Genomic DNA, 22,186 nt, shown 5'->3' with positions numbered 1-22,186 from the left:
CTTCACTGATGTACTTAAGAATCTTCATCAAGGATATAAAAGACTTGAGCTTGAGTTTTTTTCTGATTTTTGCGATTGCTTTTTGTTGTTTATTGTTTTCTTTTTTCCTTTGCTCTTCTTGCTTTGTCATTTTTTCTTGTGCTTTCATTTGTTCAGATAAACCTATGTGTTTGCGACTGATGAATTGAGCCCTTACAACAAAAAACAGCACATGTGACATTTTTGTAAAAATCATTAAAGCATTGTATGGCAGGTTTGATGCACTATATTTAAAATAAAGGGGTCAGTAAAATGTCACAAAAAATACTTTTTTAGCTTAAAAGGTTGTACAAAACAAAACAGAATACAAAATAACTGATAAAAATCCACTGATCCAAAAAAGGGTGGAATGGTTCATTTATGGTTTTTCTTTGGAGGAGCTCGATTGTGAACATGCATCGCAAAAACAATATCTTAGCAAGTGAAATGAATCTAAATCTATTCAATATATAGCATATCCTCACTGTTCAGAAAGAAAAAAAGCACCTCCAATGTAGTAAGCAAATTTTAAAACCAAAATGCTTTACAATGAAAGACAAAAAAGATTTCCGTCTTCTGATCACCATGTCCACACACGCATATATTAACACAACAAAGAACAGTTCCCAACCCACAGTTCAACAGTTTAACAGCTGCTGAATGCTAATTGATAAAATGTGTTTTAAGCTTGGTTTTAAAAACAGTCACAGATGGGACATGGGTCTAATGTCACTTGGGATGCCATTCCAAAGTCTTGGTGGGGCAACAGCAAAGGCACAATCCCCTTTTTGTTTCAGATGAGACTGTGGAACAGAAAGTGTTTGGGATGCAGACCCTAAAGATCTTGAGAACACAAACAGACAAAGCATGTCTACACCATATGCAGGTGCATGGCCATTCAAGACTTTTAAAGCCATCAATGCCATTTTATATTGCATTCTGTACTGCACTGGGAGCCAGTGCAAGGATGCTAAAACTGGAGTAAAATGCTTTTTTTTTTGTACCAGTTAACTTTCTCGCTGCAGCTATCTTTATTCATAGTTGTAAATATCCCAGGGGCTGTATCAAAATCACACAGTTGTAGAGATGCAAAGTAAGTGTAGTGCTGTAAAAAAAAGAAGTTATAGGTAGTCAAAGTATGCTCGGGTATCATTTTCAACAAACAGCTCAGTTCACTGACCATAGGCTTATAGGGGCAACATTTATGAATATTAAAGTCCCCCAGAATCAATATCTGGTCAGACCTTACAGTGACTAAGACAAGGTCAGAGAATTCCTTAATAAACATCCTAATTTGTTTCAGATGGCCTTCAGATAAGAATGCAGAGCAGAAGGTCCACAGATTCAACTTTGAAAATAAGTGTTTCAAAGCTAATACACACATCAGTAGAGAGAGCAGAGCATTTATATCCATTTCTAAAAACGACTGCAGTCCCTCCACCTCATCCGGTGGTCCAAAGAGAGTTTAAAAGCTACAGTCTGCAGGTCACGGATCTGAGAACAGACTCAGATCATCAGCTCGCAGCCACGTTTCACCTAAAAATAAAAAGTCCAGATGTAAAAAAGTCATTTGAAATGCAGGGCTTATTTGAGACTGACCTTATATTAGCCAAGCCCATTCTCACTGGTGACAGATTTATGAGATGCCCAAGGTGGGTCTTCTGGAGGCCTCAGGTTTTGATATTTGATGCCTCTTCTTCTTCGGGCAGCCATTTTCTGGTTCACAGGGTAGTTGAGCTACACCTGTGATAGACCCGTATAAACACTTGGTGTGCATAGTTTCTGCATGAGAGTAACAGCGCATATTCTTTCTCACTCTGGCTCGCTTCCCTGCTTTCTCTGGCGCTTCTTCTTCTTTGTGGTGAAGCAGGACAAACTGTGAATACATACTAAAGTCACTGGGGAAAACCATGGACAAAAAACACGTATCCTTATAGTAGAAAAAATTGCCCTTAACTTTTAAAGGTAGTTAATGTCATAAAGCAGGGGTGTCCTATCTTATCTGAAAAGGGCCAGTGTGGCTGCAGGTTTTCATTCCAACCAAACAGCAGCAAACATGATCTGTTGTTTGAAGACTGACCAATTGATTAAACAAGTGGAATCAGGTGAGCTCCTGCTTGTTTGGAATGAAAACCTGCAGCCACACCAGCCCTTCACAGATATGATTGGACACCCCTGATATAAAGGGTAGCTGCTAAAGATGTGTTTAAACTGATGGAGAAATATAAAAAATGGGGAAAATGGACCTTCGTGTTCTTTTGTGTTTGGTGTTTTTTTTTTGGACAACAACAAAATAATATTTCTCATCATGAAATACTGTAAGTTTTTTCAACCTCTTTCTGGACATTTTTATGTTTACATTTTGTAGCAAAAATTATTTTATTCCATTGGCAGAAGAGTTTGCCTGTTTCAAGTAGTGAAACTATTTCACTACTTTAAAAGATATAAAACAAGTAGAAATAGGTTGAAATTCTTCATAAAGAGAAATGTCAGATATATTTACTAGTGAATTAGTACTTAAAGACTTTTTATTTTCTTGGACCAAAACGCTGTATATCCATTTGTAACAATTTTGGATATGACAATTTTTTTAAAAGAAAAATGGCTGCTGTGCAATGGAAATTACATTTTATTTTTCTAATAAAAGTGATATTAATCATAATACAGCATTGATATTTCTTAGATTACACTACCAACAACATGTATCAGGGAAAAAGACTGAACATAAAACAGAATTACTGAAAGTAGTACGTGATGCGTTTTGCATTTAAACTCTTCAGTTGCCCTTTTTTTGACCACTGTCTCGCCAAATTAAGTCTCTGATCTTGACCGAGTCCCACTACCAACATGCACTGATTCTTACTCAAGCAACTCAATTTAAAACTAAATCATTGCATCTGTTTTGTTTCATACTGGAGACAATTGAAAGCTAGTAATCCCTTAAATTCACAGGTTTATTACATACTAAGTCTTATTATTCAGTAACTACAGGGCTATTCTTAGGTTATAGAAGTGTGTAATAAACCTTTGGGGCCACTGTTGGGCCCTGGCCATTTAAAGGTTAACGCTTGGTCTTGAAGAGGACTCAGTTTTTGAGTCTCAGTCTTGACTTGGTCTTGCTTTCATTTAGACTTGGTCTTAGCTCAGTCTCTAAGTTGTTAGTTGGTGGTTGGTATAATGTAGTGGTAACACCTGGCCCTCCACACTGCAGTCTGGGGTTCAAACCCCTGCCTGGACAAACACCCTACACTATCCTTGGACAAGACACCTAACACTACCTTTGCCTAGATCTGTAAAATTATCAAATTGTAAGTTGTTCTGCAACAGCATGTCTGCTAAATGCCATAAATGCAAAAATAAATATACAGTCAGGTCCATAAGTATGTGGACAGTGACACAATTTTTGTAATTTTGCCTCTGTACATGACCACAACGGATTTAAAATGAAGCAGTCAAGAGGTGATTGAAGTGTAGACTCTCAGCTTTCATCCAAGGGGTTTAACAAAAATATGGCATTAACCATTAAGGAATTACAGCCTTTTTTTACATAGTCCCTCCATTTTCATAGGCTCAAAAGTAAATGGACAAACTAACACAAACTAACATAATTATAAAAACAAGGATTATTTTTAATAATAATAATAATAATAACAAGTAATGACTGCCTGAAGTCTGAAACCCATGGACATCGCCAAATGCTGAATTTCCTTTCTACAGATGCTTTATAAGGCCTTTACTTCAGCTGCCTTCAGTTCCTGCTTGTTTGTGGGTCTATCTGCACTCAGTTTTGTCTTCAGTAAGTGATCAGTTCAGTTGGGTTGAGATCAAGTGACTGACTGTCTTTTAAAAACATTTCATTTCTTTGCCTTAAGAAGCTCTTGGGTTGCTTTTGTGGTATGTTTTGGGTCATTATCTACCTGTATTGTGAAGCACCATCCTAACAGTTCTGCAGCATTTGACTGAATCTGAGCAGAAAATATAGCTCTATACACTTCAGAATTCATTCTGCTTCGTCTGGCAGCAGTCACATCATCAATAAACACCAGTGACCCACTTCAGTTGGCAGCCATATATGCCCACACCCTAACACTGCTTCCACTGATTTTGACAGATGATGTGGTATGCTTCGGATCATGAACGCTTCCCTGTCTAAAGAATCTTGTTCCAGAACTTTTTTAGATGCTTTCTAGCAAAGTCTAATCCAGCCTTTCTGTTCCTGAGTGTTATCAGTGGTTTGCATTTTGAGGCAAATCCTCTGTATTTACATTCATGAAGGTGTCTCTAAATTGCAGACTTTGACAATGATACATCAACCTCCTCCAGAATCTTTGACTTTACTAGATGTTGTGAAGGAACTTTTCTTCACCATGAAAAGAATTCTGCGATCATTGATTTTAGTTGTCCTTCTTAGTTTTTCAGGCCGAGCTCACCAGTGCATTCCTTCTTTTTAAGAATGTGTTAAATTGTTGATTTGGCCTCTCCTAAAGTTTGGTTTTATATGGTTTTGTTGTTTCAGCCTAATGATGGCCCTCTTCACTTGCATCGACACCTCTTTGGACCGCATATTGAGAGTTACAGCTACAAAATGCATATTCAGCACGTGGAATCAACTCCAGACCATTTATTTTCTTAATTTGTCATCAAATAATGAGAGAACAGGCCACACCTGGCCATGAAACTGCTTATCCAATTAGTTTTGAGGCAGTGAAAATGGAGGGACCACTAAAAAATGGCTCTAATTCCTAAAGAGTAAATACAATATTTTTATTATATGTTACAACCTCATAGGTCTAGGGGATTCTAAAAGAGGTCATACATAAAAATAGGCCAAACACCAACCCAACCACCAGACCAAACACCATGAACCCAGATAAGATAGCAAATTGTCAACATTTATTCTTTGCCATTCCTTAAAGGCAACACAACAAGATAACAGAAAAGAGATAAAGCTGATTACATTAGGTGTCTACTAGATGCAACATATTAAGATATAATAAAAGAGATAAATGTCTTCAGGTGAGAGCTAATGCCTAAAACCAGCTAGAAACAAAACAACTAACTTACCTAGGGTGAAAAGAAAGATACAAACAACTACCCTGTCTTTCTGGACTAAACCAGGAGAAAATGGTGGCAAACAAAACAGGGCACTCACCCCATTACATGATTCATTACAAGAGTTACATGATTCATTGCAGGAAACATCAAGGCTGATTAAGACAAGCTGAACCAAAGTGCTGGGTTTGATCTGTTCGGTGGGAGAGCAGATGGCACAGATGCAACCGAAGCAGCCAACCACCATCTTGCTTCCCCAGGCCCTTTTATAGCTGGAGCGCCCCCTGTCGCAGCCATTTAGAAGTCTCCAAGTGCAGGTCTTTGTAAAGGGGTAAGTGGAACATGAAAAAGATACAGACATGAGGGCAAGGCAGCAAGAACAGGTATAGGCACCCTAAGGGTGGTAACATATATTAGCTGAAAGTCTACACTTCAGACACTTTTTGTTCATTTCAAATCCATCATGGTGGTGTACAGAGAAATTACAGAAATTGTGTCACTGTCTGAATATTTATGGATCTCACTGTAGTCCTGGACAAAGGAGGTCTTGACTACAGCACTAATATTAACTAGATTTGAGATGATTGCACTTGCCAATATCACCATTTCACAGTGGGCTTTCTGGTTTGAGCTAATAATATATCGACACTGTTGGACAAAACCTCGTATTGACAATTTTTCATTTTTTGACATGTGTGAATAATTAATGAGGAATGGACCAATAGAAACGGTCTAGAATCACATGGAATAAAAACGTGTACATTAAAAGTTTAGAATGTTTTTCCTCCCTCTGAAATGTTACCATTTTGAACATCAGAGGTTTTGACCCTGCAGCAGCAAAATGTCTTTCTGAAACATTTAGACAGTAAATATTATATAGCATTTGGCAAAATAATGAGGTCAAATACATACAGTCTACAGCTTCAGACAGCATACATGGTGATTTGATCTGTACTGTATGCAGAAAGGTTAAGAGAGACTGTAAAGAGTTATGGGCTGTGCTATGTCCACTGCAGCGTAAGTCAGGTATGACTCTGAACAAGCTGGAAGAGAATGTCATGCTGAAACAGTTCTCACCTTCACATTTGTTTCTACTCTAACAGCTCTTCTCTGTCCACTAAGCTCTTACTGCCAGCGAATGAGAGCAGCAGGGTGCATGAAGTGGAATACCTGGCCACATTTCAAATTCTGGACAACAAGAGTTTATGGCTTAAAAAAGTGGTACCTGTGCAAAGTTAGATATGCATTGCATTCAGATTTCCATGCATTTTAGCTTTCAGTATACAGGGAATCCATTAGAGTAGATGTGTGCCTGCTGAGAGTGAGATAAGGTCAGTGCCTACTGCCTTCCACTCTGTCTGCACACATTTCCCCTTGGAATGGCCTTCCCTTGGGGAAGACAAAACGAGAGTGAGTGTCCACAGATTGAATGAAAAAAAAAAACTTCCTCTCCTCTGTTATTTGCGGCAGAACCTCAAACACTCTGTGCCTTGTGACTCAGTTCTTTCTGGCCTCAAGCGCAACAAGGCCAATTACTCTTCATGCTGAACTGAACTGGCAAATTCAGCCACTCCAGTTTAATAACTGAAACTTCTATGTAGCCCACAATAACAATATGCTCAAAATTAGTGGCTTCCACAAATTTGAATTTGATGCAGATGTCCTTCCATAGACCTACATTCATCTGAACATTAGTATGACCAATTATCTCTCAGGATGGCTAATTCACATATTAAGAACCATGATGGTATGCATGATTCAATTAGACATGTTAATTAAAGCTTAATTTTAATTTTAAATCCAGAATCAAATCACTGACCTATGAGCATTTTAATGAAGCATGCTTTAAATGCTAATTGGCTTTTCAATTATATCTATTAAAATGGCTCATATTGACATTCGTGCAGCTAAACTGACACATTTACATGTAAATTGCAGTAGTTGAAGGGGAACAAGCATCAATTCAAAGACTGTGCAAAAGTCAGAGACTTACTAACAAACAGCTTATATATACGTAACAGAAAATTACACAGAAGCCCCAACAACTACATGTAATTTAGTTTACTTTTTACTTCCATCCTTTTTTAGCAGACTTGCTTTCAGTTTTTAAAGAAATCTGCAGGGATATTTTTCCACACCTCCAAAGTTCAGTCTTAGAAGTAGGTTGCACTTTCTGATTCTCACGGTCCAAGTAATCCCAAACACATTCTTTGGTGTTGAGGTCTGGACTCTGAGGTGGTCAGTCCATTGTTCTGAGAACACCAGCAGCGTCTTTCTCTTTTTTGTCCTTTCCTTTTCTCAATAACAGCTTCTTGGCACATGCTTTCAGACTCATATTGTTGATGGATGGAAGGATGGACAGAAACACCTGTGAAGTTTTTCAGATCTGAGACCAGAGTAGAGCTTGATTTTCTCAGTTCTGTTTACCAGATGGTGACCGTTTTAGTGGTCTATCAAGTCTTGCACAATTGTTATGAGTCTCATTTTCTCTAAAGCTGGAAACTCTCTTTTTTCCTTTGACTTTACCTTTCCTGGGCCGGTGGATTATGTTTTATCACCTAAGAACTTGTACTTACTGGCTGTTTTGGAAATTAAATAAATGAAGGGTGGTCTCTGATTCTCTGTCTTTTGCACAGCACTGTACTTGACAGAGGACATGGTAAGTAAAGGTCACTGGCAATAATATGGATATATAGAGTCTGACAGTAATCAATGTCTTATACCACAAAGTCACCCAAGGTCTTTAGCGTATTTTAAATATGAACTGGAAGCAGCAACATTGCTAATCATTGCTCACTGCACAAGGATTTGACCACTTAGCAGGTAAAGTAGCTGTTTTCTCATCCAGGACTCATTTACCCTTATAATTAGGCTTATTACATACTAAGCCTTATTTTTCAATAACTACAGGGACTTCAATGCAAACTGGTTGAGCTATTCTTAGGTTATAGCATTGTGTAATAAAACTGTGGGCCCGCCAGCAGGCCCATGGTTAGTAAGGGGTTAATCCAACTCCTGAAGTGTGGCTTTTAGACCAAAGTTACTATTCTGTGTTCAAAAGTGATTTTATCACCTTTTTTCCAGAAGGAAGAGCAAATTATTAAAATTTTGAGCATGTGGAGGTGCTTATTCTGAAAAAAAGACCACCAGAGAGGCACATTAGAAAGAATATTGTCTTAATCAAAATCAACATGGTTGCCTTCTTTCAACCAGCAATCCATGAGCATTTCTTGTCCTCTTTCATTTAACATATTCCGCTCAATTTACCATTCAATCACCCAATCGCACATGCATCATTTCTGTCCTCACCTCAAATGGGCAACTGACCATGCGTGAAGCCTGAAAAAAAGTTTGTACTGCATTAAAGTCTTAAGTATTCATTGTCCCACTTTGAGGGTGCATTTTAAAGCAGGATGGATGAGTAAGGCTGTAGAAGAGAGGGCTCTCCTCTGTTCTATTCTGAACTGAACTTCAACCTCATTTGAGCACCACTGGGAAGTCTAATGTATTATTGATATGCATGTGAAATACAAATTCTTCTCCGAGACTTAGTCACTGACTGTTCAACAGTCAACATGTATGCTCAGTGTACTCATGAGTGGGCATATTTGCATTGCTTTCAAGCTACCCTTTAATAAATGCTTTATGAAATGCATTGATGATATCAAACAAAAGCATAAAATCTATGCTCGATTTTATAATGAAATGTAGGGAAGTCTTGACCACAGCACTAATATTAACTAGATTTCAGGTGATTACACTTGCCAATATCATCATTTTGCAGTGGGCTTTCCGGTTTCAGCAGATAATACATTGACACTGTTTCATTTTTTGACGTGTGAATATTTCATGTGGAATGGACTAACAGAAACAGTGCAGAATCACACAGAATAAAAACATGTACATTAAAAGTTTAGAATGTTTTCCCTCCTCCTCCATCCTTTAAATATTTGCCATGCTTTACTTTTTGTCATTTTTTTGACGTTGAAACAACCTGTTGATATAGCAGGTAAATTAAATGTAAGCGCAATGCATCACATTACTATGTAGTTTAAGTTAATACTCAGTGTAGGTGCCATTTAGCTCTTGTTACTGACAAAATTAAAGTTTTTAAGAACACTGAATCTAAGAAATAATGTGTTAATCCGTCTCGGGATCAAAAAGATCAAGATTTTTACCAAGTGCCTTTGACAGTGGCTTAAATGTGTAAGAGGGCTGAAAGTATGAGGGCTCATTTAAAAAAAGATGGTTAGTGAAGGGTTCTTTACTAAAGGCAATGGTTCTATTTAGAACCATAAGTTCTATCTAGCACTATTTCATGCTTAAAAGGTTCTTTGCATGGTGATTTAGGTTTTTAGATTGATGGAGAATGTGATGTATATGGTCTAACTTATTATTATATAGAGCAGTTTTGAAAATGTTCTATATAGCATCAAATTGGTTCTTGCAAACCTGACATAGAAGGGCCCTTTATGGTGCTTTATAGAAACCATTTCAAAAGGTTCTACATAGAACCATATACAGCACATTCTCCATCAATCTGAAGAACCGATTTCACCATGAAAAGATCCTTTTAAGCATAAAATGGTTCTAAAGAGAAGTACTGCCTTTACTAAAGAACGCTTCAAGAACCACCTATTTAAATGCATGGAAATAGCAAATATGCAAATATGGTCAATTTTAGTCCTGCCAATCATTTTTTTTTATATTTGGATAAATTGTAGCTATAACATGTATTTTCCTAAACTGTAACCGTAAAAATTGTCAAAATGCAACATAAACACATTAATTTCAGCATGTGTAGAGTTTGTATCCACTCTTGTCTAATTGCATTTTCTAAAAGTTTTCAAATATAATACAAGTTTAGCTTTACCCACATTACCACACGCACATCATATCATATATCACTGAAACTTTTTTGAAACTATTTTTCGTAACCTATAAATGATGACTTATGATAAGAAGATATTTCAACCATTAAATGGAGTCACATGTTAATGCAACAAGCATGGGATTTTAATGATTATAGATGCTTATATTGTTTTACGTCATTTAGACCTGCACATAGGATGTTGTGAATAACACATTCACATTTGCTTTTACTTTACATATATATCTATAAAACAAACAAAAAAATATCTCCAAAATGGCAATTAAAGAGATTTTGTATTTGAAACATTTCTGTTGGTCTATTTATCAGGAAATTGCCACACAATATAAAGGACAGTTGTTATTATTGAACAAAAAATAGTTTACGCATGATTTTGTAATGACACTGTGAAATCAAAAGGACATTTTGGCCCATGAATTGTAGCATAAAACAGGCAGTTTTTGAGCCTTTTAGAACAGACTGTGGAACAGAAACAAGAAGAGTTCAAAGCTGCCTGATTAACAATTTATTGTAGCCTCATCTATTGAACACATGCATGTGACCCAACAGGACCACTGCAGTTATCACACAATACATTCAGTGCTGCTAATGGCTACCAAGAATCTCTGATGGAGATGGGGTTCTATTACTGCAGCAGTGAAAGGAAAGTCAAGCTACAATTGACAGGACTTCTAGTGAGCGGTGACATAATGAGCCTCTCAAAATGAAACTCTCAATAAGGCCTCTAGATACAGCATGAGAGAGAAAGAGAGAGCAGGGAATTGAAGTCTCAGGTCTAGAGAGAATAAACACAGTATAAAAGAGACTGAGGGACTGGATTGTCTTTCAGCTATTCAAACAGTGGCGATTATTCATTCAGAGTGTGAACTCCATGCTAATATTAAAACTCAATTACTTCTTTTTTTTATTACTAGTTTTTTGTATGCTTGTCTTACGTGTATGCTTTGCTATAGTAACATGTAACTAGTCTACAGGTAATTAACTTGTTATATTTCTATATAAATAACTTATTCTGCATATGAAATATATGCAGAGTAAGACTATTGCTGCTGTCCACAAAAAAACAACAAAGTATCTCCATTTTTTCTCTCTACATCATTTGAGCACAGCAGCTCCAATTTACACTGTGTGAAAATCTCATGGTGAATGAACCAATAAAAATACTCCAAATTGCATGGAAAAATATTTTACCTTAACTTACATTAAAAGTAAAGAATGTTTTCACCATCTCCTGTAAAGCTGTCATTGTGACAGAGGTGTAGCCAAGGGATGGCCAGAGGTAGTCAGTGCCACCTTGGAATAAAGCATGGCCACCCTTCTGGCTATCCCAGTTGTGAGATAATCAGCCTTCATCAGCCATCCATGATTAATAAAGCATCTGTTAGCCTTTATGGTGAAAATATGCCATGAGGGCAAGTCACCAATCAGTTGTGAGAGTCTGATGACACTGCGTTTAATAATTGGCGTATCTTGCTGTGATAGACTAAGTCAGTCGGCAAACAGGCATTGAATGTACGCTGGGTCCTTCAGCAGTGCTCCTCTGTGAGCTACATTATGAAGTGAGCAATTTCATGGTAAATTACCATAAAAAAATTGGTCAGCAATAAACATTTATCATGCAAACTATATTTCTTTTACATCTGAATACATGCATGTGTTGTAGGTTCCTTTCTACAGTGCTGCCTAGTGAGGTTTCTAATCATTATAACTTATATAGTGAATGCAACTTTAATGAATATTTTCCATGGCCTGTCTATATGACAGCCCGGTGACTGCTGGGATAGGTTCAAGCTCCCCCTGCGACTTAGAGGGATAAGTGGCCTAGAAGAAGTGTGTGTGTGTGTGTGTGTGTGTGTGTATACAAAACATTTTTCTTTATGTTGTGCACTGAAAAAAGTGATGCATTTTGTTTACTTGATTCAAATACATAATTTTCTCATGAACAGGGTTGGGATGCTTTTTAGCTACTGTCAAAGCACGACTGTCAGAATGTTTGTGAAACTCCACCTGACACACCAAACAAGCCCAACTGACAGTGTGAACAAGACACTGCATTTAATCATGTGCCAGAAAGAAACATACAATTGAAAAGCTGCAAATATACAAAAAGATCACCGAAAAATGAGTTTAAGTGCAACCAACAATCAAACTTACATAACCAAAGGTGTGATATCCAACAAAAATGTAGACTAAAGGCAAAGTCAGTCATTCCAGGTTTTTCTTTGGGGTTCTCAATAATCAACAAAAATAACCGAATACAAGCCAAACAATTTTGTACAAAGAATTGCCAAATGTTGAAATAAAGCTGCTCCAATTTCAACATTTCAGCAAGATATTTACGGACATGACATTCAGAATCCTTTATTAAACTTAAGTAACACTTTAGCCTCAACTTTCTTATCAGTGATGGCTCTGTTTGGGGTGAGAATCTCTCACACAGAGATGCCGTGGTCTCCACAGCAGAACTAGATTTTTAGGTAAAATAATATAATCTTCCTTTGCTGTAAAATCGTTATAACACACAATTCTAACACAGTTTTCACAGTAAATGGCCTTAAATGCTGGAGTTAATGTATAACTGCTAACTTACCAACCTTTAATGCTGAAGACTGATGTGCAGACCGCTGGACACACAGCAACACAGATAATGAAAAGGCAAAGAGAGAGATTTAAGACGAACATCGATAATTTGGAGATGAATGGACTTATTTGCATTTATAAGCGCTCCAGCTGGTTACCTTTAATCTGCAACAACTAGCGAAGTTGATTTTCCCATTCCACCTTAAATGGTGCAGCAGTACAATCTGGCGCCTCAGGCACCATTTAAGGTGGAACTGGACAATTCGAACAAGAAGCAGGAGAAAGAGAAACGACTGGAGCCTCGAAAAAAGTAGAACACTGAGGGACATTTTACAAGAAATTCACGGAGAAGTTACCTGAGATGAGAGAAAAGTGGCTATACCTGAGCTAAAGGTTAAAGCAGAGCAAAGTAAATCTGCGTTTTCGTTTATATTATATTTTTAGCCTGTACTGGTACATTAGCAAATACTTACAGCCAAGATAGTAAAACAGACACAAAATTTTGTGGCTCCCAAGGTGTTTTGATTTTTGTTGAAAGGACAAAATGGCTCTTCTTAACATTTCGGTTGCTGACCCCTGAGCTAAGCCTACTAGTAAAGGGTGATCGACGCGTGGGGCCAGCACGTGACAATCGCCACTAGCTCAGTTAATGACCGCATTTTGTAGTTCAAATTTTTCACAGATTGCCTGAAGCCTGTAGCGAAATTGTAGCAAAAATTACCGGTATAGCTACACAAAAAAAATGGCGATATAGCTATTAGCTACATTTCATAAAACTGTAGCGGCTACAGCTATTGGCTACAAAAATTTGTAGTAAACTACAAAAAGTAGTGTGCTACTTAGCTACTCTTCCATTCCTGCTCATGAATGACTAAAACATGTTACATCAACACAGTTTTGTCTTCAGCATTTAACAAAGTAACATTTTATTCATGTGGAAATGGTGGACACATTTAGTCACATAGAGAGAATGAACAACACGTCATTTTATACATCATTTTAATATAGCAATGCTATTTTTCTTCTCAGCAGTGTGCCACCCCAGCAAAATCTCTAGGTCTTACCTGCCCACCCTAGCTGGAACTCTGCATTGTGGAGATACTTGTTTTATTTTGGACAGCAACAACATGTAAGTGTACAGTGCTAAATAGCAATAAATAGGGGAACCATCATGGCTTTCTAGGCTTGAGTGAAGGCCCAAATATGTGTGTGAAATAAAAACTTTGCTATGTCAGGAACTGAAATAGAATTAACCACTAACATTTTGATTTCCAGGGGGTAAGACCAATTTTGTGAGGAAAGTGACTCTACCCAAGCACATCAAACTGGGGACCTACCAGGCCAAAGTGCTGTGGAAATTAGGATTTATCCTCATCTCACACTCTGAACTTAGTTAATGAAGGCCTGAGCGGTGCGTTTAATGAGGCAGTGTGCTGAAGTCAGTGTTTTGGTCTGCGAGGACTGGATCCTGACACATGAGCTTCAGCGCTTCAAGAAGTCCTAGATAGGTCACTGACTGTGAATATGAGCTGTGGAATCACTGTAAAACTTCTATATACAAGGTGAAACATACATAAATGTATATCACAAGTTTAAAATACTGCACAGTAAATGTCTTTTACAAGCTTCAAATATATGTTTTGATATAGAATGGCCAAAAAAAATGTTCATGTCAATTGTCATTAGCTTAGCACTAACATACTACTAGAATCCTAGAGGCACTAACAGAAATTACCATTATTATAGAAGTGTTTTTCTTCACTTTTCACTGAATTTTGAGATTTATGGCCTGAACTGAAGGCCTAGCTCTAGCAGTCACGGTTCACCACTGCTATACAGTGAGGCCTTGCCAGCTTGCACAAGGCAGCATAGTGTTCTAATAAAATTGCATTTTTGCCATGTTTATATCTACATTTGAAAGTGTTTAAGTACCATGTTGAACCCTGCTGGTCATAAACAGCTGTAAATCTTTTCTTTGTATTATTTTTATGTTTCACTTTCATGTAAGCTTAGAAGTTCCTGACTGCTGCTGTGTGTCATGTTACCACAGGGCATCATTACAATGTCTGTGTGCCATCACACACAGGCTGATAATGAGGACTCAGAGTGGATAATGATCACATCCTTTAGAGCTGACCTGATATGCATCTACATTCTTTCACTTATATACAGAAACCTACTGTCTAGAGTTGTGGCAAACTAGCAACTTGCACAGTCCACTGATCCACTTTTCTTGGGTAAGTTCTACTTACCCAAGAACCCTTCACGCCTGCCTCCCAGTGTGCTTCATTCCCACCAGTTTCTACTAAATAAGCCCCTAATCACCAAAGAACAGGAAGACCGCTAGCTCTATGCAAAGCATGACAGCTGGAGAGGAGCATGACCCAAACCCATACAGATCAGCTACCCTGCTGCTTCCCGAACCATTAAAGGGCCCATATGGAAAACTGAATTTTCCTCATTTTTTAAAATAACTTTGAAGTCAATGCACCATTTCAAAACATAACATGCCCATTTCATAAAGTCTATATATGAGAGACTAAGCTGCTAAAACAGCCTAATTTGAAATGTTTTGCTTTTGTGATTTCACAAAGACCGACACATTTACATATATTCACTCATTTCACAAGTCATTTCCATATTCAAGGTATGAGTGGATCAGACACAGCAGTGTTGCTGATGTTTTTAAACACTGTGTACACTCACTGTCCACTCTATTAGACACTCCTATCTTATTGGTCCACCTTGTAATGTCAGAGAAAGTAGCTATACAGTTTGTGTTGGGTCATCCTCTAGTCATTCATCAGTGGTCACAGGATGCTGCCCACACCATAATGTTGGCTGGATATTTTGATTGGTGGACTATTCTCAGTCCAGCAGTGACATTGAGGTGTTAAAAAAGTAGAGCTGCTGCGTCTGATCCACTTGTACCAGCACAACACACACTAACACACCACCACCATGTCAGTGTCACTGCAGTGCTGAGAATGATCCACCCCAAATAATATCTGCTCTGTGGCGGTCCTGTGGGGTCCTGACCATTGAAGAACATGGTATAAGTATGGAGAGAAAAAGAAAGGCTTTTCTTTTTATGTGATAACACTGGTATAGTAAGGTAGCCAAGGAAAACTGGTAGGTTGGATGAGTAAGACCTCCTCTTAAGATGAGCTAATGTGCTAACAGAGATAACCAAATTCTGATAAGTACTCACGGTCCTTTTAGGTGGTCTTGTGAACATGTTAGTTTGTCAGGGAAATTCCTTTTTACTGTTTCTGGATCTAGATAGCATCAGTTAGTGTAGATAGTGATACAGCCATCCCACCAACCAGTTTCAAAACATTTACTTACTCGCAAATATGAGTTAACTCGCCACATTTTACAGTACTGTTAAAAATGTAAAATCAGGATTCAGTAATTTCACTGAACCTGTATATTTTCTCCACCTTCCTGTGATGAAATGCAATGAATACCCAAACTGCGATTTAAGGATTCAAATACTGGCCCTAGAAAATTTCTAAAAAGGTGAATTGTCACTCAGTAATGTCTGCCAGGTTTGTGTGATGCTAGAGGACACTCCCGAGTGAGTCAAAATGGAATGGGCTCCTACAGAGCTTTTGTGTAAAATCGTACGTTGTAAATACTTAATCATTTCATGCAGAGTTTTTATGCACTAATTTTCTTAACATAGAGCACCGTAACATATTTTCACACTGTGCCTTATGTACATTCACAAGGTCAGTCAGCCTGAATTTCTTTACTCAACCAGTGAACCGGTCAGCTTGCCAACTAAGCAGCACTCAGTAGCAGTAATGCAAGCCTTCTACTGCCCAAAATCCATTTGTTGTAGAAAAACAGAAATACGCTGGTAGATTTTCTTTCATTTTTTAATGGGATACATTTTTCTACTTTCCAAATTGAAGGAAGTTCCACAAAGAAACTCTTTTTTAGCGATTCAGCTCCATTCACACCCATTCATTGAGGACTCGCTGGCCGGCACCCTCTACTGTTTTGCAGTAACGTTTTTGATATAATGGGAGACACAGGAAGTGGCCAGGATCCTCTGTGCACAGCCCTGGTTTTTGGTACCTAAACATCATAAGTGAATGTCAGAGGAAGAAATAAAATCCAAGGAAAATGTAGAAAATACTTGGCCCTTAAAACCCACTCTGTCCACCCTCAGACAAGGAGTGCAGAGCTTGGGGAGGTTCTAGGTGCTTGTATGCTTACAGTGCTCTCACAGGGTCTTTGAGAACATTGTGTCTCTGAGTCTTCTGAAGTGTTAACCTACATTCATCATGGCCTTGAAATGCTTCTTCTGCAATTCATTGAAACGAGCTGCGAAATCCTCTTGGAAGTGCAAATTCTACACTCTGCAATCGATACTACATTAATTCAACTAATAACCAGAAAAAGGTTGGAAGTGCTAACTGGAAAATGTTGATATGGAATATAAACTTAAGCATCATACATTAGGTGACAACACTCCTACAAAAGACAGTTCTTCAAGGGCTCTTAAGTAAAGACAATGGTTCTATATAGAAACATGAACACTCAAAGAAACAGTTCTTTGGAATTTTTGAAAAGGGTTTTATATTGCACCAAAAAGGTTCGGCCATTGCTACAATGTCAAGCTTGTAACAATATACTATTAAAACAGATGGTTCTTCAAGGGTTCTTTAGTAAAGAAATTCGTTCTATATAGAACCATGAAGACTCAAACAACCCTTTGTCTTATTAAAGGGTTATTTGCATCATGAATACATTCTTCAGATTGATGGAGAATGTACTGTAGAGGGTTCTATATAGAATCTTTTTAAAAAGGGTTCTATATGGCACCAAAAAGGGTTCTGTTATTGCTACAATGTCAAGCTTGTAACAATACACTCTTAAAAAAGATGGTTCTTCAAGGATTCTTTAGTAAAGAAAACGGTTTAATGTAGAACCATGAATACTCAAAGAACCCCTGGCCTTATTAAAGGGTTCTTTGCATTGTGAAAGGGTTCTTCAGGTTGATGGAGAATGTGCTGTAGATGGTTATAAATAGAATGTTTTTGAAAAGTGTTCTATGTAGCACCAAAAGGGTTCCACTATTGTTACAAGCCAAAGAACCCTTTTCTGGTACTATATAGGACCCTTTTTGCTAGGAGTGTAAAAGAAGCCTTTTCAAAAAGGTTCTATATAGAACCATATACATTCTCAATTAATCTGAAAAAATCATTTCACCATTCAAAGAACTTTAAGCATGCAAATGGTTCTTTGAGTGATTGTGTTTCTATAGAACTACTGTCTACACTAAAGAACCCTTGAACCATCTTTTTTAAGCATGCATGCCATTTAGCATGTAATTACTATGTAATTACATTTAAATATTCACATATAATTCAACTTTTAAACCATAGCATGAACACTAAACTCAGCCCTGCATCATCCAGGATCCCAGCCTATTTCAAATCCCCTATTACACGCCACTCCCTGCTTTTCACTCCCGGATACAGACTCTATGATCTTTAATTGTGTACTGTGAGTGGCACTCGGAGGGAGTCTCATTTGGAACAAGTGGCAGGATGAAACGGAATGGCTATGCAACTTCAAAAACTTCAAACTTTTGCACAGATACCTTGGGGAGAGTGCGGAAGCCTTTATCAGAGCAAACTTTAATGGACGGCTACCAAAGAGGGGAAGAGCAGAGTGACTTCAGCTTCACTCCCACTTAAAATGAAGCAGTGCTGCTTTCTGCTAGGGTGATGTCTGGCAAGCAATGCTGCAAAGGGACACTTTGTACTGCTTTACGGGGCAGCTGCCTGACTCCCACATTCAGATCAATACGTGATATTTTAGTGGATTTAATGCGTTAAGGGATTTTAATAATTTCCCATATTGAAATGGAAGTCATCTGAGTCTGAATGCTAATTCCTTTTATCGCAGTCACAAACGCGCAGCTCGTTGGTGCAGCTTCTGTAAACACAAACATACGAACAACATATTGATAAAACATCCTCAAAGCTGGAGAGAAACGCTGATGGGTCACGTTGCTTCCCCGATTAACCCCTCACTGTTCTCCGCTCTAAACACTCTGGCTGGAGCTACTTGCGTGCGTAAAAACGCGCCGTCCAATCCATGCGCACTGGCTCCAGTATAAAAAAAAGCCCCAACAAGCGGCAGCTCGCAGAGACGCTCGCTCTCACCTTGCTCAGCACACGCGCGCGCGGCTCTGCAGAAAGCTCGGAGGAGATGTTTTCCTTCAGCACGCGCTGGAAAAGGATCATCTGAGATCTCCATTCATCGCGCGCTGGAGCGAGTCGAAGGAAAAACCACGAGCCAAGCGCGATGGCGAGGCGCGACGCTCGGAGAGCGCGGAGGAGATGGAGAGTGTGCAAGTTCTCCGCGCGCTCGCTTTTGCATTAGTGCGAATGTGAGCGCGAGGGAGCGGACGGCGTGATGCAGCAGAGCCCGAGCGCCCAGCTCGCGGTCGTTGGACTCAACGGCAGCGTAGCGCTTAACAGGACTTTTAACCAGCTTAACCAGTCGTGGAGTGACCTCGCTGACCTGGACAGGAGCAGCTTCGTGGCGGACGGTTCTGCCGTGCTGCGGATCCTCATCTCCGTGGTGTACTCGGTGGTGTGCGCGCTCGGCTTGGTGGGCAACGTGCTCGTGCTCTACCTGATGAAGTCGCGGCGCGCGTGGAAGAAGTCCTCCATCAACCTGTTCGTGACCAGCCTGGCCGTGACGGACTTCCAGTTCGTGCTGACCCTTCCGTTCTGGGCCGTGGAGAACGCGCTGGACTTCGCGTGGCCCTTCGGCAAGGCCATGTGCAAGATCGTGTCCTACGTGACGGCGGCCAACATGTACGCAAGCGTCTTCTTCCTCACGGCCATGAGCGTGGCGCGCTACCGCGCCGTGGCCTCGGCGCTCGAGAGCCGGCGGCGGCGAGCGCGCGTGCGCGTGCCGGCGCGCTGCCTGAGCGCCGCCGTGTGGGCGAGCGCGAGCGCGGCCGCCCTGCCGCACGCGATCTTCTCCACCACGGCGGCCGTGAGCGGAGACGAGCTGTGCCTGCTGCGCTTTCCGGACCGCAGCGGCGACGCGCAGTTCTGGCTTGGCCTCTATCACGCGCAGAAAGTGCTGCTGGGCTTCCTCATCCCCTTCGCCATTATCTCCGTCTGCTACCTGCTGCTGCTGCGCTTCATCACCAGCAAGCACGCCAACAGCTCCGGCGCTAAGAGACGCTCCAAGGTCACCAAGTCCGTGACCATCGTGGTGCTGTCCTTCTTCTTGTGCTGGTTGCCCAACCAGGCGCTGACCGCCTGGGGCATCCTCATCAAGCTAAACGCGGTGCACTTCAGCTACGAGTACTACACCACGCAGGTGTACGTGTTCCCCGTCACCGTGTGCCTCGCGCACTCCAACAGCTGCCTCAACCCCATTCTGTACTGCCTGATGAGGAGAGAGTTCCGGAAGGCCTTGAAGAGGCTCTTCTGGCAGATCGCCTCCCCCACGGTGACCACCATGCGCCCCTTCACGGCATCCACGAAGCCCGAGCAGGAGGAGCAGGGGGGCGCGCTGGCCGTGCCACGCGCGCCCGAGCCCAGCCTCATCTTCTACCCGCCTGGAGTGGTCATTTATAACGGCAAGAATGACCTTCTACCCAACAGCACATAGACATTGTTAACAGTGAAGGTCTCCAAATGGTCCTAGGCTGGACGCTGGAGCTTTTATTGCTATAGAACCTTTATAAGAGGGTTCTTTTAACTTCAAGGGTTCTTCACACACATACACGTCTCATCTGCAGGAAAGGTTCATCCACTGAGAGTGAGAGCTCGTCACACAGGTGTTACCTTTCACAACCATGTTTATGTTACAGCGAACAGAATGTGACCTGGATGCGTTTTCATCAGTTGAGTTGAGGTCAATGCATGTAAATAAAAGAAAGCAGTAAACACATTGACTGTGATAAGCCTACGTCATGGGTCTTTGTGAAAACAAAAGTTCTAACTTCTGACTTGGTGCTAGAACAGCTTTAGAGGGCAGCGGTAATGTTTGCTTTTTGAGCTCAAGCTGTGTTTGTGCTCAGTAGGGATCTACTAAGCTAAAAAGGTAGACAGTTAACCAGCTGACTTCACCACTTTAGGCTTATACTAAGTTGCGTATAAAAATACAATTAATTTATATGATAATTAATCCTCAGCTAAAGTTTCATGATTGTGACAGGCCTGTCTGTGGCACCATTCCAAAGAACTCTGTTTGGCACCTTCATTTTTGGCAGCATATGTGCTCTGTGCCCATAGTATGTATTTATTTATTTATTTATTTGTTCATTTATTTATTTATTTATTTATGCAGCTATCCAGTTATCTGTTTTGCTGGACCTTTCAGTGGGCTGACTTAAAAGGGTCAGTGTCTGGTCAAGAACTGATTGATTGACTGACTGTGCATCTGGAATTGAAGGCAACTACCTGCTGCTTTGTTATTTAGTACTTAAGTCTTTAATGAGTCTTAGGAGGCAGCAGTGGTTTGTAAAATTGAAAAGAAAGCTGCCCACTCAGTCAGTAATCAGAGCCAGGAAGGCATGCCCCAATCCAGAGTCTGTATAAATTGCTGCCTGCTGTGGTGCCACCAGCTGGCTGATTTTGAAGGCAGCATACAGTAGATTTAGCATTCCATGGCCAAGATGTCCCATCCTGGGTGTCTGGTGAAAAATGGCAATCAGATGAAAATGGCAGTAAAGGAAGGTTTTATCCTAAGGACTAAGACTATTAAGTAGTCACTGAACATTTGCCATGATCTCCAGTGCAGTCTCTTAGCAACATTTTGCTTCTTTGTGACCCAGTGTCAAAGTAAACTGTTTTAGAAAGACCTTCGTGCAAAAAAGACCCGTGGGCAGGCAGGGCAAGCATTTTATGCCATCATTTATTCAGACATGACTTCTTGCCCTCTTGCTTTTGAGTACTGCCTCATTTTTCTCTTTTAGACAAACTGACTGACTGACTCTCGATTGTTTTATCACTACTGAACGTGGACACAAATGACTTGCTGCAATTAAGGACTACTGTCCTCACTAATCATTTAATCATATATGGGTCTGTGGACGAGACACACCCAGGAATGGCTATTTCTCCTAAGGTTAGCAGACAATGGACCTGATTGACCAATATCTTTCTAAGTTTTTTCTTAAATTTGTTCTTCAGAAAGGTCCTAAGAAAGTCTACATTGGATTCATGACGTGTTCTTAAATCGCAGAATTGTTCGCACCTTTTTGCTCTTGAGTGTGTGGGTTCTGTTCTTACCTAAGAACAAATCTCAAATAAGATAACACTGGTGAAAGTCAGAATCTTCGTGAAAACTGCGTAAGTGGGTTTAGAACAGTTGGTGAATGAGGCCCAATGATTTTACAGCCTGGCTGAATTTTTTAAAATGATTTTAAAAGTGTTTTCTGATGCAGACTGTCTCAGGTTCAGTCAGTGTATTGTATTTCTTTTGTTTTGTCTCTGTAATTCCACTGTTTACTGTACAGACTTTTATTTTATTTGAAGATCTTTTCAGTGATTATAATTACAGGGTGTAAATGTAGAGAGTGAGCAACTGAATTTTTAGACAAAGCCAAACAAATCAGCTCAAGGGATTCATTTATATTTCACAGACTGCACATCA

General features: G+C 39.8%; 1 protein-coding gene across 1 annotated transcript; it reads left to right on the top strand.

Moving 5' to 3' along the window:
• The first annotated feature begins 18,979 nt into the window (after window positions 1–18,979).
• Window positions 18,980–20,197, top strand: rxfp3 (relaxin family peptide receptor 3). Its single transcript, XM_036588875.1, has one exon. The coding sequence runs from the start codon at window positions 18,980–18,982 to the stop codon at window positions 20,195–20,197; it is 1,218 nt and encodes a 405-aa protein (XP_036444768.1).
• The last annotated feature ends 1,989 nt before the right edge of the window (window positions 20,198–22,186 follow it).

Source organism: Colossoma macropomum, unplaced genomic scaffold (genome assembly GCF_904425465.1).
Source record: "Colossoma macropomum unplaced genomic scaffold, Colossoma_macropomum, whole genome shotgun sequence".
NCBI classification, from domain to species: domain Eukaryota; kingdom Metazoa; phylum Chordata; class Actinopteri; order Characiformes; family Serrasalmidae; genus Colossoma; species Colossoma macropomum.
The sequence above is the reverse complement of the archived record's forward strand: the minus strand, read 5'-3'. Positions and strand labels throughout refer to the sequence as shown.

Bases quoted from the DNA above. Each gene is read 5' to 3' on its own strand.
- rxfp3 (XM_036588875.1), top strand. From the start codon at position 18,980: ATGCAGCAGAGCCCGAGCGCCCAGCTCGCGGTCGTTGGACTCAACGGC.